We start from the raw sequence: 18,503 nt of genomic DNA on the forward strand, positions 1-18,503 counted from the left end.
GTGGCTGAGACCGGAAGTACTGGGATCTGTGCTGTTCATTTTATGCTGTATATGTAAGTTACTATGTTGTTTTGACTCCTTTCTATTGCATGCCTCCACCCAACTTGTCGAACTTGAGGCCTTCCATTTGGAGATTTGCCAGACCTTTTCCGACAACAAAATCTGATCCTTTAAATTCCGATCGTGTGTACACAATTCCAACGCACAAAGTGCCACGCATAAATTAAGAGATGAAAGCTATTGGCTACTGCCCCGTTTATAGTCCTGATGTACGTGTTTTACGTCACCGTGTTCAGAACGATCAGATTTTCCAACAACTTTGTGCGACCGTGTGTATGCAAGACAAGTTTGGGCCAAAATCCGTCAGAAAAAATCAGATGGACTTTATTGTTGAAATGTCCGATCAATGTCCGATCATGTGTACAGGGCATTAGAGGATAAGGTCATGGAGGAGTATGTTGCAGACTCACTTTCTCAAGGTTTCATCCGCAAATCCTCGTCCCCTGCTGGTGCTGGTTTCTTCTTTGTGTAGAAGAAGAGTGGAGAACTGAGACCTTGTATTGATTATAGGGGTCTCAATAATTTCACGATTCTGTTGTTCTGTACGAAGTTATTTGACTGCCTCAAGGAAGAAACAGTTTTCTCAAAGCTTGATGTGAGAGAGGCATACAATCTTGTGAGGATTAAAGAGGATTAAGGAGGGCGACGAGTGCCTCATAATGCCTTTTGGCCTTTGTAACGCCCCGGCAGTTTTCAAGGAATTTAATAATGATGTCCTCCAAGATTTGTTGCAGTTATGTGTGGTGGTTTATCTCGACGATATCCTCATATATTATAAGTCCCTGGAGAGCCACCACACAGATGTCTGTCGTGTGCTTCAGAAACTAAGAGAGAACAATCTCTATTGTAAATTGGAGAAGTGCGACTTCCATCGTGAACAGGTTAAATTCCTGGGTTATGTCATTTTCACTGCTGGTTTTTCGATGGACCCAGAGAAACTTTCAGCAGTCCTACAGTGGCCCCGACCCATGAGTTTATGTCCTCTGCAGCGTTTTCTTGGCTTTGCCAACCATTATAGGAAGTTTATTCGTAACTTCTCATCACTGGTCAAGCCCCTGACTGATATGACCAGAAAGGACAGTAACCCACAGAGTTGGTCTCTGAAGTCCATTAAGGCCTTTGAGAAACTCATGGCTGCCTTTGTTTCTGCTCCTGTGTTGGCACATCCTGATCCTACGTTACCTTTTATCCTTGAGGTTTATGCTTCTGAGACTGGAGTTGGCGTCCCTTCTGTCTCAACGTCCTACCTCTGAGAGCGCTATGCATCCTTGTGGCTACTTTTCCAAGAAATTGTCACCTGCGGAGTGCAATTACGAGATTGGTGACAGAGAGCTGTTAGTAATCATTTTAGCCCTGAATGAATGGAGACATCTCCTCGAAGGTACCACTGTGCCGGTTCTCATTCTCACTGACCATAAGAATCTCACATTCTTGTCTGAGGCTAAACGCCTTTCTCTAAGAAGGGTGCGATGGGCTCTTTTCTTGTTCAGTTTCAATTACATTGTCTCATTCTTACCCGGTACTAAGAATGTAAGGGCTGACGCTTTGTCACAACAATTTTCCTCCACTTCCAAGATGGAGTCGGTTCCGGTTACTGTGATTCCTCCTGATCGTATTCTGGCTACGGTTCGCACCAGTCTCACTTTTCCTTTGGGTGACAAAATTCTTGGTGCTCAGGTCCATGCTCCTCCTGAGAAACCTTGTGAGTGCTGCTTTGTCCTAGAGAGTCTCCGTGCTGCCGTTCTCCAGACTTATCATTCTCCCAAGGCTGCTGGCCACCTTGGGAAGAATCAACTCTTTTGGGCCATTTTCCAAAAATTATGGTGGCCTAGTCTACGTGCTGATGTAACCGCCTTCATAGCTGCCTGTTCCGTGTGTGCTCAGAGTAAGACTCCATGACACCTTCCAGTGGGCTTCCTACAACCTATACTCAATGGAGAGAGGCCCTGGACCCACCTGTCTATGGATTTCATTGTGGAGTTACCCAACTCCCAGGGCAACACAGTTATCCTTATGGTGGTTGTCGGGTTCTCGAAAATATCCCATTGTATTCCACTTAAGAAGTTGCCCACTTCTAAGGAACTGGCTTCCATTTTTGCTCAAGAGATCTTTTGCTTACATGGGCTACCCAAGGTGATTGTCTTGGACAGGGGTAGTCAGTTTTTGTCCCGGTTCTGGCGAGTCTTTTGTGCACAGTACACAGCAGAGAGTCTTTATATATGTTGACCAAACCGAAGGCATTGAGGAAATGAACCAGGCAGGTGAGCCACCTGGCAATTAACTGATAGCTGCGCTACCTGAGCACAGTGAAGGAAGGGCTGAGGGCCCAGCCCTGACAGGGAATATGGATTAAATTGGGTATACATTAGCTACTGTGCTGGATGTATCATTGCAACAGACAATATAATATTAATTAAATTGAGATATATCCATCTTCCAGAATGTATATGTTCTTTCAAGAGAACCTCTTTGAAGATGTAAAAATTTAAAGATATAGTTTCCTTTTTTATGAGTGAATATGTGAATTAGAAATATGGATAATTCTGATATCCAGGTAAAGTTAGCTAAATTAATGTTTAACCACTTAATAACCGGCTTATAGACAAATGACGGCTACAGGGTGGTTTTTAACTCTGGTAGGGCGTACAGTGACATCCTCACAGAATTCTGCTCTCGCGTGCCCCCTGGGGCGCACACCCAAAAACATCCGTGACCGCCGGGTTTCACCCAGGCCAATTCTGACATTTCTCTCCTACATGTAAAAATCATCATTTATTTGCTAAAAAATTACATAGAACCCCAAAACATTATATATATATTTTTTTTTTAGCAAAGACCCTAGAGAATTCAATGGCGGTCGTTGCAACTTTTTATCTTGCACGGTATTTGCGCAGCAATTTTTCGAACGCGTTTTTTTGGAAAAAAAACAGTTTTGTGCTTTAAAAAAACAAAACAGTAAAGTTAGCCCAATATTTTTGCATATTGTGAAAGATGAAGTTACGTTGAGTAAATGGATACCTAACATGTCACCCTTCAAAATTGCACACGCTCGTGGAATGATGCCAAACTTCGCTACTTAAAAATCTCCATAGGCGATGCTTTAAAATTTTTTACTGGTTACATGTTTTGAGTTACAGAGGAGGTCTAGGGCCATAATTATTGCTCTCGCTCTAACATTCGCAGCGAAACCTCACATGTGTGGTTTGAACACCGTTTTCATATGTGGGCGGGACTTATGTATGCGTTCGCTTCTACATGCGAGCACACGGACAGGGGTGCTTTAAAACATTTTTTTTTATTGTTCATTTTACTTTATTTATTTTAGTTTGACACTTTTTTCCCAAAAAATTTTTGATCACTTTTATTCCTATTACAAGGAATGTAAACATCTCTTGTAATAGGAATATGGCATGACAGCTCCTCTTTACAGTCAGATATGGGGTCAGTAAGACCCCACATCTCACCTCTAGGCTGGGAAGCCTGAAATACAAAAAAAAAACAACAATCCTGGCTTCGATTGTAACAATGAGTCGGTAGAAGCACCGGGGGGGACATCCCCTCTCGCCTCCCGTAAGAACGATCAAGCAGTGGAACAGCCACTATGATCATTCTTATGGTGTAGGGAATCACCGGCTGAAAAAGCTGATATCTGAATAATGCCTGTAGCTGCAGGCATCATTCAGATATCCCTGCACAAAGTCAAGGACGTCATATGATGGCGAGGCGGGTGGGAAGTGGTTAAAAATTGCAGAGTATTGCAGAGTATTGCAGGGTATTGCAGAGTATTGTGGAGTATTGCGGGGTATTGCAGAGTATTGCAGAGTATTGTGGAGTATTGCGGGGTATTGCAGAGTATTGTGGAGTATTGCAGAGTATTGCAGAGTATTGTGGAGTATTGCGGGGTATTGCAGAGTATTGCGGGGTATTGCAGAGTATTGCGGGGTATTGCAGAGTATTATGGAGTATTGCAGGGTATTGCAGAGTATTGAGGAGTATTGCGGGATATTGCTGAGTATTGCAGAGTATCGCGGGGTATTGCAGAGTATTGCGGGGTATTGCAGAGTATTGCGGGTGTTGCGGAGTATTGTGCAGTATTGCGGGGTATTGCAGAGTATTGTGAAGTATTGTGTAGTATTGCGGGGTATTGCAGAGTATTGCGGGGTATTGTGGAGTATTGCAGAGTATTGCGGGGTATTGTGGAGTATTGCAGAGTATTGCGGGGTATTGCTGAGTATTGCAGGGTATTACAGAGTATTGCAGAGTATTGCGGGCTGTTGCAGAGTATTGCAGAGTATTGCAGAGTTGTGCAGGGTATTGCAGAGTATTGCACAGTATTGCAGGGTATTAGAGTATGGAGGGATGGCTGAGCAGGGATGGATGGATGTCTGGATGTGACTGCAATTGTCACAGAGTGGATGTGTAGTGCCCACAGCGCTGCTGCCATCCGATCTCTCCCCCTCTCCTCTCATACTGTACCGATCAGTACACAGAGGGGAGGGAGGGAGTAATTTGACGGAGCAATCACATGGTAAACGGACGCGATCAGCGGCCATTTACCGTGACCCGGCGGTCACGGATGTTCTCGGGGATGCGCGAGAGCGGGATTCTGGGAGGACGTCCATGGACGCCCACCCAGAATAAGCCGACCGCGCTGCAGCTGTCTTTCGGCTATGGCCCGGTCGACATGTGGTTAATTAGGTATCATCTACATTTGGTAGTAACACAATTAAATCATAAATCTGATTATGTTTTATGTGTAGCCTGGACCTTTCTCCTCTCTATGACCGTCTACATAGCCGCTCAAATCATTACTATGGGCTCCTAATGTTACCACAAGCATAGATAATATTGAATTCAAATTGAAACAGGTATGTAATCCAATACACAAAAAATTATGAAGCAGCCAGAGTGTTACCGGATGTGCTACACAAATAAATATATGGAATTATATACCATTTTTGAATGCTATGTCTTTTGTTTTGTTTTGTTTTTTTTTCTATCCTATGTATACTTGATTAATCCAATTGTTCGTATATAAAACAGATTTTTGAACAATTGTATTTATTTTTTTCTCTATAGACAGTTTGTCATTCAGTTCAGATTGATGCATAGACTCCTGAAGAAGCCGAAAGTTATTTGACGAAACATGTTAAGATTGAGGCATCTACTGTAATGAGGAATATGTAAACTATGTCTGTTGAACAAACAAATTTGTCTATGATGCATGATCTTGATTTTTATATAAAAAAATAATCATTTTAAACCTATATCCGCACTATTACTATGCTTTCCGTTTTTGTTTTACATGTACTGGTGAGAAGAGAGAGAGATTACTGATGCCGTGCAAGTGTGTTTTCCTATATAAAAAAGTACAAATAACTCTATTGTGTACTACATTCACCCTGAGGACTTTCTCTGCTACCTTCCTCTAATCGCTGATAGAGGGGCATTGTACTAGTTTTATTCTGTTTGCACTGGGTTGCATATACATCCTCTCCAAAGGGTTGGGTTTGTGTATTGTATTTTTGATGTGACAAAGAGGCACATGTTGATGAGGACAAAGATCTTTGCAGCCCCCCCTCCCCCCGCAAAATACCCACCCTATGTTGATAGCATACAGCCTGGTTTGGGGGGGTGCACATGCCCTGCCCCTCATTTAACTGGTCAGCCAGGCTGCTTGCTTAGATAAGGGTCTGGTATGAATTTTTGGGGGGAACATATTTTTTTGTGCATCCTAGCAACTGATTATGTCATTGCTTTTGATTCTGGTATGGATTTTTAGGGAAAATTCATAACTTTTTATATTTTTGTGTGGCATCCCTCTTTCAAATCCATATCAGACCTCTATCTAGAAAAGGATTGTGTATGAATGTAGGAGGGAACAACACATAATTTTCTTTACACAGCATCAATGTTTCATGTTGCACCACAACAATCTATGACCACTGGCATCATAGCAATTAATTACTTCATCAGTTTCTAGTATGCATGTGGCTGGCCTGCAGTGTCCTTAGTTACTTTTCCCATGTATTTTTTCTGCTGCCGCTCTTGTTTATTTTGTAATATTTATTTTCTGTAAATAATTTACTTGCATCATCTTTCCTTTTCTTGTATTAATCCATAATTTTAAAATTGTTAAATCTTCTCTCTAGATGTTCTAATTAACTAAAACAATCCCTGCTCTTTGAAGAAGTGCTGCTATATTGTTAATCTCTGTAATACTCCTGTCCTGTGTGACAGTGTGTATTTGCAAAAAATCTGAATTGTTAATGCAGACATTGTGAACAGTTCATGTTTGTGATAAAACCAGAAGGACACAGATTTAAGGATATGTATTAGGTTAACTGTGTAGTTAAATGAATTCCGGTGACCCTCACTCCCAATCTGTGGGCCCTTAGATTGTGGTCCCACAAGCTTTAAAATCTCTGTGTCGGGTGAAACTGATGGTGCCATTGTCATGTATTGTCATGTATTGTCATATATTGGTGGCAGCATGACTTGGAGCTGACCTGCATTTGTCACATATTTTTGGCACCTGGAGAGATTTATCCTTCTAAAATCATAATGTAATGTAATTTACAACTTTATATTAGCATTTCACTCATATATTCAAAGTGTAGCATATGTGCAGCATATGGAAATATGCATATGGAAATATGGAATTCCAAGCCATGTCCATTTGAAAGCTTCAGTAAAATGTGTCATCAAGCATGCATTTATAGAGTTTTCTTTTAAGATGCAAATGTATGTAGAGAATCAACAATTTGTAAATGCTATCAATGCATCACAATGTTTCATGTTGCACCACAACAATCTATGACCACTGGCATCATAGCAATTAATTACTTCATCAGTTTCTAGTATGCATGTGGCTGGCCTGCAGTGTCCTTAGTTACTTTTCCCATGTATTTTTTCTGCTGCCGCTCTTGTTTATTTTGTAATATTTATTTTCTGTAAATAATTTACTTGCATCATCTTTCCTTTTCTTGTATTAATCCATAATTTTAAAATTGTTAAATCTTCTCTCTAGATGTTCTAATTAACTAAAACAATCCCTGCTCTTTGAAGAAGTGCTGCTATATTGTTAATCTCTGTAATACTCCTGTCCTGTGTGACAGTGTGTATTTGCAAAAAATCTGAATTGTTAATGCAGACATTGTGAACAGTTCATGTTTGTGATAAAACCAGAAGGACACAGATTTAAGGATATGTATTAGGTTAACTGTGTAGTTAAATGACTTCCGGTGACCCTCACTCCCAATCTGTGGGCCCTTAGATTGTGGTCCCACAAGCTTTAAAATCTCTGTGTCGGGTGAAACTGATGGTGCCATTGTCATGTATTGTCATGTATTGTCATATATTGGTGGCAGCATGACTTGGAGCTGACCTGCATTTGTCACATATTTTTGGCACCTGGAGAGATTTATCCTTCTAAAATCATAATGTAATGTAATTTACAACTTTATATTAGCATTTCACTCATATATTCAAAGTGTAGCATATGTGCAGCATATGGAAATATGCATATGGAAATATGGAATTCCAAGCCATGTCCATTTGAAAGCTTCAGTAAAATGTGTCATCAAGCATGCATTTATAGAGTTTTCTTTTAAGATGCAAATGTATGTAGAGAATCAACAATTTGTAAATGCTATCAATGCATCACTAATGCCCTGTACACACGGTCGGATTTTCAGACGGAAAATGTGCTATCGGAGCTTGTTGTCAGAAATTCTGACCATGTGTGGGCTCCATCGGACTTTTTCCATCCGATTTTCCGACACACAAAGTTTGAGAGCAGGCTATAAAATTTACCGATAACAAAATCCGATCGTGTCAATACCGACCGTGTGTGGACAAATCCCGACTCACAAAGTGCCACGCATGCTCAGAATAAATTCCAAGACGGAACTGTTCGGTCAGTAAAATTAGCGTTCGGAATGGATATAGCACTTTTGTCATGCTGCAATGTTTTAAAATGTTTAATGCAGCGCACTCTGTTCTTCTTTATAATGCTAGAAGAATGAAGTTGTTTTGCTGCTCATATTCACACAGACTTCTCACAAACGTCTTTCTTTATTATTTCTTGTGATTTCATCAATATAATATTTTTATTTGTCACATCTACCGAAAAAATATTATTTTTTGGATGTTTTTATATTAAATATGTTTTTTTTGGATTTTTTTAAAGCCTGATCTTCTGTTTTAGTTTTAATTTTTTTTTTTTTTTTTTTACTCCAGAATAGTTTTGTGTGTGTTTTGTGTGTCAAGTTACCACAACACCATTATTATCTTGTATTATTGAATCTCAAAAGGTTGTTTGGTGTCTCTTGTTAATTTGACATTGTATTTTTGAAATGTACCTGCCTCCTCACAAACAAACTGTCCTTTTTGAAGGAAAACACGCATAGGCTAGTATAATAAAACAAACCAAAAATTTATCAAGGGCTCAAAACCAAAGAAAGAGGGAGGCAACGCTGGAGAAACAGCAGAAATTGGCGAAGCCTTTGGCCCCCTGGGCACACATCAATTATTTCCAGGCAAAATTGGTGGCCTGAGGAGTCCATATATAAGGGAGTACAATCTGGTCCAGAAGTCCAAGAGATCATGAACAGCAGCAGATGACATGTATGTCCCCAGGCCGTGGTCATACAAGAGCCTGTATCTTTTGTCAGACCAGACTGAACCCAGGTCATCACTCTCTGGTCTTCCTTCCACGCTTCCTTCCACGCTGTGTCTGTGGTGGTGGAGTTGTGGCAGGAGGAGGAGGATGCAACTTACTCAGGTGGAGGCAAAGGCCTCTTCACGAGTGGGGGTGGCTCTCAGGGAAGCAGAAGCCTCCTGAATCAGCCTGAGTGCTGAATCCTGCACGTTACTATGCTTCCTGGGGCTTTTGTTTGAAAGGCGGAGGGGAGGGACCTGCGATTCTGTGAGGCTCCTACTGGGCCCGACCTTCTCCTGGCTGCCACTTAGCCCACATTCCACAGCCTCCTCCTGGCTGAGGTCTTCCTGTGTATGAAAAATGGACATAGTTTTAGTTTTTTCTTCATCAATCACACGCAATTTTCATCTCCTGACTGTTGCAAATTGAATGTTAACAAATATAACAGACTATCATTCTGAGCCCAGCATTTTTCATTCTTGTCCCAATTATTTTTGCCCACTACTGTCTATTGATATGTAAAACACTTTGTTAAATCAGCAATTAGTGATGAATAATAACATCTAGTAAACATAATTTATTTATTGACAAGAAATCTGTAGAACAATGCTATACCTGGCTCAAGCTGGGCACCTCCACTTCTTCCTGGCTGGAAATCCCAGGTTGGACATCGGAAGCCTCAGCTGGGGTGAAAGATAGGGTGGAAGGAAGGGTGGAAGGAAGGGTTGAGAGAGATTCCCTGACTTCAGTCTGGTCTGACATAAATCGCAGTCTTTCATAGTACTACAGCCTGGGGACATAAATGTCATCTGCTGCAGCACTGGATCTCTGGGAATCCATGACCTTCTTGCGCTCCCTAAGATAAGTGCTCCTCAGGCCACCAATTTTGGCTTTTAAATAGGGGATGGTTGCCGTGGGGACCAACGGCTTCACCAACTCCAGTAGTTTCTCCAGCGCTGCCTGCCTCTTTTGTTTATGATTATAATGTGGATGTTTCACCTGCCACAGACAGGGCAGCTCCCTGTATTTGTCTATGAATTGGGGGAGGAAGTTGTGGTCATCGAAGCCATCCATTGTCTCTGCAAGACACAACACAAGACAAACCCTAATGTCAGGCTAAACTCTCCTTATCTTGTCCCAATATAGGCCTCAATCTATAAGCAGTATAGGCCCAAGTTTAAATGTTACCTTCGTTATCACGATTGGCACTTCCGATACTCCTTCCTCCGCTCACAGATCATACGTACTACGCACGTGTGTTACACTTTATATACACTGCGCATGCGTGAAACTCCGCCCGCCCCTGATGTTCTTTCTATTCTCCGCCCCTTCTCGTTCGGCGCAGTGGGGAAAGAGCACATGGTGGAGACACAGCAGGTGCATGCTTATTACAGCAACAACAAGGAGGAAGAGGAGAAAAGCCCGGACCCAGAAACATCACGATCCCAGAGGAGACGATTTAAGGCATCGAATATGTCCTTTGTAGAGATGATGGAGATGGTCGACATAATGAAGAGGGCCAACTATGACGGAAGTATGGACCTTAATCCAACCCCAATGTGAGAAAGGCCAAGATCATGACTAAAGTTGTGAAGAGTCTGCACCGTAATTTTGGGGTACGGCGATCCAAGGATCAACTGAGGAAGCGGTGGTCGGACCTCAAATTAGGGGAGCACGATCAGTATAGAAGGATCAGGAGAGTGCTGCAAAAAAGTAAGTAGTTGTCCTGTGTTCCTATTCGTTATTTTTATAACGTTTGTGCTGCTCCATATGCTTTTCTTTACTGTTGTACAGTTTAAAATGGAAACTTTCATGTTCATGCACACATTATTTGTCCATAGGAAACATTGTTCGTTCGGCCAATAAAACACCACGTTTTGTCCAGATGCATTTTAATACATTTTTTCTGGCCTTCGTCTCTTAAAATAATTTTGGTGTCTAGATTGGTTTGTAACTAGAATGAAATGCAAACTAGATTCTGTGTAAGGAGAGGACACTCAGCAGCTGTTCACACATCTGGACGCTGGAGCACTAGTGTGGGACACAAGAACACCCTTTTTATTAGGGGGCCCACACAGGTGCTCCATTGTCTACTATAGGGGTGTCTCCATCTGCGAAGCTTGTACAAAACAGGTAAGTATTCAAGCTTTAGAAAGTGACAAAATATTTCTTCATCTTGGAACTCTGCCAAAACAGACAATTGTACCCCACTTCCAAGCAATGTTTCAGATTCCTATTTCTGCCATCAAATATCTGTGTGCTAAGTATACCTATTTTTTGTTTACATAGGAGAGAAAAGTCTCGGAGGACACCACTCATCAGAGGAGACAACAGACCCCCCACCTCATGAAGAAGTGGAAATCCCCCAAAGCCAAGCAGAGGAGGATGAGGGAGACATGGTGGAAATTGTCACTACAACAGGTGAGTGTCTGTGACCACAGGCTCAGGTAAGAGATGGATGCCTGCATATTTATAATACATGGTGTGTTTTTTTCTATATTTTTAGGTGATCATGATGTTGTGGATGAAGGTCATTTCACCAGTGAAAGTGCCCAGATCCTGATCGGGAAGATCATGGGGTGTAATAGGGACTTGGAAAACATCAAGCAAAACATCATTGATGTTCAAAACAAAATGAAGAACATCATTGATGTTTTAGGAAGAGTTTAAAACCCCTCGAAATCCCTAATTTTTTCTGCTGTTTTTTCCAGAAAATTTTTAAACCATTTTTTGACATATTCTCGAAAAGCCAAATTTTGAAGATGTACACAGTGTGTCAACATATGCTATCTGCCATCACGGGAGATCAATGTATGCATTTTGTGGGTGCAACCCCTTCCTCAATAATAAAGTAGCTGAGAGGAAGGGGTTGCACCCACAAAACACGTTCCTTGATCCCCCATGATGGCAGCTAGGACATGTTGACATTAGGAAATTTGTGTGCATCTTCAAAATTTGGCTTTTTAAGGGGTGACTTCACCCCATCTGAAAGCAGTATCAAACACAGTTTATAAAGTTGAACTTTGTAAGTTCCAGATTTGTACATTTCTTGTTGGTTTTAAACATGTCTGTTTTACCTTAAAAGGACATTTCTACTTTTAATGTCATCTAAAAAATTGTTATACAACAAACATATTGGTTTGTTTTAAAAACCTTTTATAAATGGACATGTGATTGTGCTTTGATTAAAAAGATTGAGATTCAACAATGTGTGGCTTCTTCTTTCAATGCTCAAAAACATTTTTGTGTTGTAAAATTGGTGTTTTCAGTGACAATGGGTGTTATTTACTAAAGGCAAATCCAAAATCCAAAGTGCAGTTTCTGTGCAGTCTCAAGTGCACTTTTAGTGCAAAGTGTATTTTCCTTTAGTAAATAAAACCCAACAGTGCTTTCTAATTTGACACAATCATGCCATTTTCAGGACTCCCAAAATTTCAGTCAGGGTCAGCTAAAAGAAAGACAAGCAGTAAATCAAACCAAATATTTGTTCAGTTTAAAATATTATTTTATTTAAAAAATGTCTCGGACATTGTCTGGTATATTGATGGCCCCCTACCCGCAAAGTATTCCATGTATCTTAGACGGACCTTGCGGGCACTCTGGGGGGGCAAGCCAGGACGGCCAGCTTCAAGTGCCATCAGGGTTGGTTCATTGAGATTAATAATTCTGGCTTCAGGTCCAACTGAGCCAGCATAGTTCACAGAATTTCTCCTTAAAAAGTTGTGGAGAACACAGCAAGCCAGGATTATGTGATTGAGTTTATACTCCGCAATGTGTATCGGTGTAAGAAATAGGCGGAACCGGCTGGCCATTATTCCAAACGTGTTCTCCACCACTCTTCTGGCTCTGGCCAGCTGGTAATTAAAAACCCTCTGGTCCGGGGTGAGGGTCCTCATAGGGAATGGCCGCATAAGATGGTCCCCCAGCGCAGATGCTTCATCCGCAACGAAGACGAATGGGAGTCCTTCCGCATTGTCTTCTGGAGGTGGCAAGTCCAAGCTGCCATTCTGGAGATGCCTGTAGAACTCCGTGTGGGAGATGACTCCACCATCGGACATCCGGCCATTCTTCCCCACGTCCACATACAGGAACTCGTAAGTAGCCGACACCACCGCCAACATCACAATACTATTGAACCCCTTGTAGTTGTAATAGTATGACCCCGAGTTGGGTGGTGGGACGATGTGGATGTGTTTCCCATCAATTGCCCCTCCGCAGTTAGGAAAGTCCCACCGCTGGGCAAAGTGGGAGGCCACAGTCTGCCATTCCTGTGGGTTGGAAGGAAACTGTGGAGTCAAACAAGAAAAAAAAATAATCATTTTTCACATAAACATGGAAAGCAGATTAGACACAAACATTCTTGGCCAACATCAGTATAACATTTATTTTAGGGAGTATTTAAAGATAAAGGTATAAGGTCCACCTATCAGATTCCTCCCCCCTTCTCATGGGCCATTTAAAAAAATGTATGGGGGGGAGATGTTTTGGACAGGTAACCCTCTCCACTTCATTGAGAGATGAATGCCTAAATAATGTGTATTACTTTGGCCAGCCCCTCCTTACTTTACACTATTGGCAGCCCACTGGACAGGTAAAAAGTGTCATAATACAAAGAGATAAATACACACTGTACACATTTTAGCACATTTTTACATTCTGCTATTACCTATCAAGATAATAATAGGATACAAAAACTTTAAACAGTACCATTTGAAAGTACTCAGGCACGCCCTTGCATTACATGCTTTGGTGAATTTATCCACAAATCTGACCACAAAAGAGGTAGGTATAGTGTGTATGGGTTTGGCAAAGTCAGCAGATAGAGGATTGGTATCAGCTGAGTTAGCAGTTGGGGAGAGGGAGGGTTCCAAATGATTTTGGGACCCAAAAAACAAAGCCTCTGGCATTCTGCCTGAATTTAAAGCACACATCACAATTTTACACATTTTAGGGGGTATTTAGGGTAAAGCACTACTATGGAGCTGACAAAATACTGTATTTATTGGCGTATAACACTCACTTTTTCACCATGAAAGTTGGGTGCAAATAGCGTGTGCGTGTTATACGCCAATACTTCAATTTTAGCTGCCTTGGAGGGGACAGGGAGGGGGGCGGGACGAGCGCCATCAGATTACATACAGTGAGAATCTCCTGTTTACTTGGCAGCCTCTGTAATAGGAAGTCCCATCTCCTGGGCTGCCATTGGACCACTGTTCTGCCTATCATAGGAGATTCTCACTGTATGTAATCTGTTGGCGCTCATCCTGCCCCCCTCCCTGTCTCCTCTAGGCTGCAGATGGGCATTGTTCAGGCTGCACTGATGGCAATGGTGAGGCTGCTGCATTGATGGCAATGGTGAGGCTGCATTGATGTGGACTGATAAGGCTGCATTGATGGCACTTGTGAGGCTGCAGACGGGCATTGATCAGGCTGCATTGATGGCAATGGTGAGGCTGCAGATGGGCACTGACCCTTATTTTGCTTCAAAGTCCCTTATTTAAAATTTAAGTTTTTTTCCTGAAACTTCCCTCTTAAAATTAATGTGCGTGTTATACGCCTGTGCGTGTTATACGCCGATAAATACGGTACATTGTTAAGTGACTACACGAGGTGAATATAGGCCCAGGAGAGCATGCTGGGGAGGTAAGTGAAGGCAAATATGTATGAAGGACAAAAAAAATTACATAAAAATCCAGCATGCATGAGGACAAAGGGGACATTCACAGCATATTACAATCATGGTAATTAGGGAATGAGGAAAGAAATACAATATATTATCAAACATTAAATACAATAAAATGTGATGTCAAAGGATAAAAATCTTACCTTAATATACTCCTTCTGCAGGACCTGGATGATGGCAGAACAGGTCTCTGGGATAATGATCTCCAGAGCCTGGGGGGAGATGCCTGTCGAGAACTTGAGGTCCTGCAGACTTCTCCCCGTCCCCAAGTACCACAGGGTGGCGATTAGCCTCTGCTCCGGAGTGATGGCTTGCCTCATGCAGGTATTCTGCCTGCTGATATAGGGGGTCAGCAAAGCCAACAAACGGTGAAATACGGGGTCCATCATCCTGAGAAAGTTCCTGAAATCATCAGGATTATTCTCACGGATCTCACGGAGCAAAGGCATGTGACAGAACTGGTCACGCTGGAGCTACCAATTCTTGGTCCATGAACTCCTCCCCACCCTGTTCATGGACTGGGCTTGTGTCAAAGTAAGGACCCCAACACCAAGCCCCCACACAGCACGAACTCTACGATGAGTACGTATACGCAACATGGCTAGAAAACGGTCAGCTGGTCAGAATGACGTAACAGAACGCACTGAAGAACAGCAAGGCCTGTGAAGAACGACCTGAAAATCAGTAACGAACGAACAAGAACACAATGACAAGTCAATGGTAACTCGCTACACGCACTGAAGAACAGATACAAACCCACAAGCACAAACTGAACAGCAGAAATACGATCTGAAAACCATGAGTCTGAAAAAGCGTGAATCATCTCTCACCAAACTTTTACTAACACGTGATTAGCAAAAGGAGCCCAAAGGGTGCCGCGTTTAGTACTGAAATGCCCTTTTATAGTCTCCTCATACGTGGTGGACGTCACCGCATTCTTGGCGTTCAGAAATTCCGACAACTTTGTGCGACCGCGTGTATGCAAAACAAGTTTGAGCCAACATCCGTCAGAAAAAATCCATGGATTTTGTTGTCGGAATGTCCGATCAATGTCCAACTGTGTGTATAGGGCATTAGACTTCACACTGGGGTTGCTTTATTAAAAGCAAATAGACTGTGCACTTTGCAAATGCAGTTGCACTAATTTTTCACAGAGCTTAGTAAATGTGATAAAGCTCTGCTGAATTCCAATATACAGTCATGTGCAAACAAAAATGCTTTTTTATTTATTTTCCTTGACCTGATTAGGTATTCTTTACGAAGTGAATCTTTACCACATTTACATTTACTAAGAAAAAAAGAGTATAACTCCAAAGTGCACAATCTACAGTATTTGCCTACAGTAAATCCACTTGAGTATATTCCTATTTAGTTTGCACTGTTTATGATTGGATGAGACCGAGTAGGAAAAAATTACAGCTGCTTGGAAGCACATAATTTTCAAACAAATGTAATGGTACAGTGTGGAGAGGATCATAAACCTGCAATTTGTGTTCATTTGACATCTCATAGAATTATGATAAAATTAAGTAAACCATAGCATAGAGCGAAAGAGCCATTCGTTTTCCACCCTGCTAATTTAATTCTGTAACAGAGAAGTTAAGGAGTGTTCCTGTCTATTAAATGAATCTGTGATTCTGAATAATTTAACTTAACATTAAGAAAATAAGTGTGCAAAATACATTAGGTAAAACATGCATAGCACAACAGAATTTAACGGACAGAAATATAGGAACTGCCTTTGCTTAAATTTGTTTGAATATGCATGGTCCAGTGTCATGCTCATCTCACCTCCCACACAGATCTGAAACAAGTATAACCATGTTTGACAGCTAGTTTGCGCATACTTGTCCCAGGTCTGTTACTCACAAGGTAGTGAAGGGAAGGATGTGGACATGTGGACAACTATGGAGCATTTACAAAAGCAAGGCAACATTAACAACTCTCATATTTTTATTCTGCAATGTGTACATCTAATAGACTTTTCACAAGAAATAAGTGCTACATACCTTTCCACACATGGCTGTGGTTAGTGAGAATATTTTTACTCTGTTACTTATGTCGGCAATAGTTTACATGTTGCAGGAATACATTGGTGTCTTGTGGCTGCACACATTTACAGGATTTACCTAGATTGTCACTACAGTTGCCAATCCGCATGGCTTCATCCTTCTGGTTGTGGCTAATCAGCATGGTGCTTCTCTCCTGGGTGGCCAAATTAAACTCAGTGCAGCTCTCAGCTCACTGTTCAAGCAATACTTTTTGTAGCTAGCTGCTGTGCCCTGTTTCTCAGTAGTGGATACTGCTAGTATCCCTCTCCTGAAAACCCTACTTTTTGACTATCATGTTCCAACCTTTCCTTGTCTGCTGTCTGCCCAGACCTTAAGTTTGGTCCTGGTTGTCCATGACTGCTGCCTGCCCTTGAAATGTATAACTTGAGGCCCCTCATTCCTAGAGCAGAGTGAACCCAGGGGCTGTGACCATTGAATACCAGCTTGCCTCTAGACTCCACACTTTGGGGGATTCTGCACCACCTGCTCTCCTTTGGGGCTGTCCTTAAGTACCATGGTGAAGTACAGATCCTGCAAAGACTTAATTCTATAGTTTCAGTTTCTATCTACTTTCAGTGTGCTTTGATCTCCTGGGAACCTGCTGTTGGCTTACAGCACTCAGATACATCTACGTAAGGTATCCAGCACAACATAGCAAAAGGTTACATGCTTGTGAAGATGCTATTCAGATAGTCACCAGCACAGCTGCTATCTTGACAGGACATTTATAACTGAATTCATCATAAAAACTGAAGGGATTATTATAGTTCTGGAAACATGAAACCATCTCTCCCCTGCCTTGTTTAAAAAATAGGAAATAAGATATTACGTTTCAGTGATCACGCCCTAAGATCTGCAAAGAATGGGCATCAGACAAGTGCTCTCTGTCCTGTCATACCCTCTCATTAAACTTAGAGGGGAAACATGACAGGAGGTGTTAAGAGAAGCCCTCTCATCAGCTCGGCCTTCATCAGGTTAGTGACAATAGGGCAATTTCTGGATAAATGTGATGTCATACAAAGATGCCATTTTTTCTAACTGTGTTTATACAACACATTTATATTCAATGGCTCCCCCTACGTTCATGGCCAGTGGAATCCTGCCTCTCCCTGCTGCATGCTCATATGACTGTGAGGAAGACACTGGGCAAAATAGCAATCCCAGTACTTTTTTTACGTTGTTTTTGTGTAATGATGCATTGCCCTCTGTTTAAGCCCATAATAAGGTGAAACGGTTGACAGGTAGGCAGACGGCACAGAGATGCTAAGAAATAAAGAGTTTTAAAGCAGCATGAACAAGATGGCATTGGCCTTAATTGTTCCAAGTCACATCTGTGTCCTCATAATTTGGTCATCTGATTTCCAATGCACAACCAGATTTTGGGGTTTGTGTTTCTAGTATACTTTTTAAAAGTGTAGTAAATAATCTGATTATTTGTTTGTATTGAATCTGGTTAAGGGAAAAACAATTCTGCTCAGACGTCTCTCTCTAAAAAACATAATATCTATCATGGAAAACAAAAAGTGTTCTGCAAATACTAAACATGGAACTCAATGATTATATTATATATATTATACCTTATAATAGTGACCAACACTAAGATATTTCCAACTAATCCAGTGGAACAGATAATTCCAATAAAAGATGGAAGAATAACTCTTTCTGCTGTATTAATGAGATGGTTTTCATTCCTCATATTCCATGATTTATTGAGTAGGTCATTGGTATTATTCCAAGAAGTTATTTGAATTTCATTCATTGTTATGCTCTTCTTTTTTTGTTAATCTGCAAAAAGAAAATAAATATTTAGTTCACCCTTGGTTAACTTTTATTTAATGCCCCTTACTTGTCACCAAGATGCAATTTAAAACCTAAAATAAGACCTACAACAAGAAAAATAATAGTCTGCTAAATTAAACATAAAAAAAAAAACTTTTGATGAAATACACATGTTCAATCCTAAAGCAGTCCCCTGCAGTACTTGCAACTATATGTTCTCAGTCTTCTGGATTTACTATTGGCCAGCATCATCCAACCTCCTTTTAGT

The 18,503-nt window shown here is 41.3% G+C and overlaps 1 protein-coding gene across 1 annotated transcript in view; it reads right to left on the minus strand.

The window, feature by feature from the left end:
* Positions 1-18,229, minus strand: part of MCHR2 (melanin concentrating hormone receptor 2) — a 314,186-nt gene extending 295,957 nt beyond the window's left edge. The window contains exon 1 of the mRNA XM_073629126.1: positions 18,034-18,229. Within this exon, the coding sequence (XP_073485227.1) occupies positions 18,034-18,215 (182 nt within the window). The 5' untranslated portion in view covers positions 18,216-18,229. The remainder of the gene's footprint in view (positions 1-18,033) is intronic.
* Positions 18,230-18,503: the final 274 nt, after the last annotated feature.

Source organism: Aquarana catesbeiana, linkage group LG04 (genome assembly GCF_042186555.1).
Source record: "Aquarana catesbeiana isolate 2022-GZ linkage group LG04, ASM4218655v1, whole genome shotgun sequence".
Taxonomy (NCBI): domain Eukaryota; kingdom Metazoa; phylum Chordata; class Amphibia; order Anura; family Ranidae; genus Aquarana; species Aquarana catesbeiana.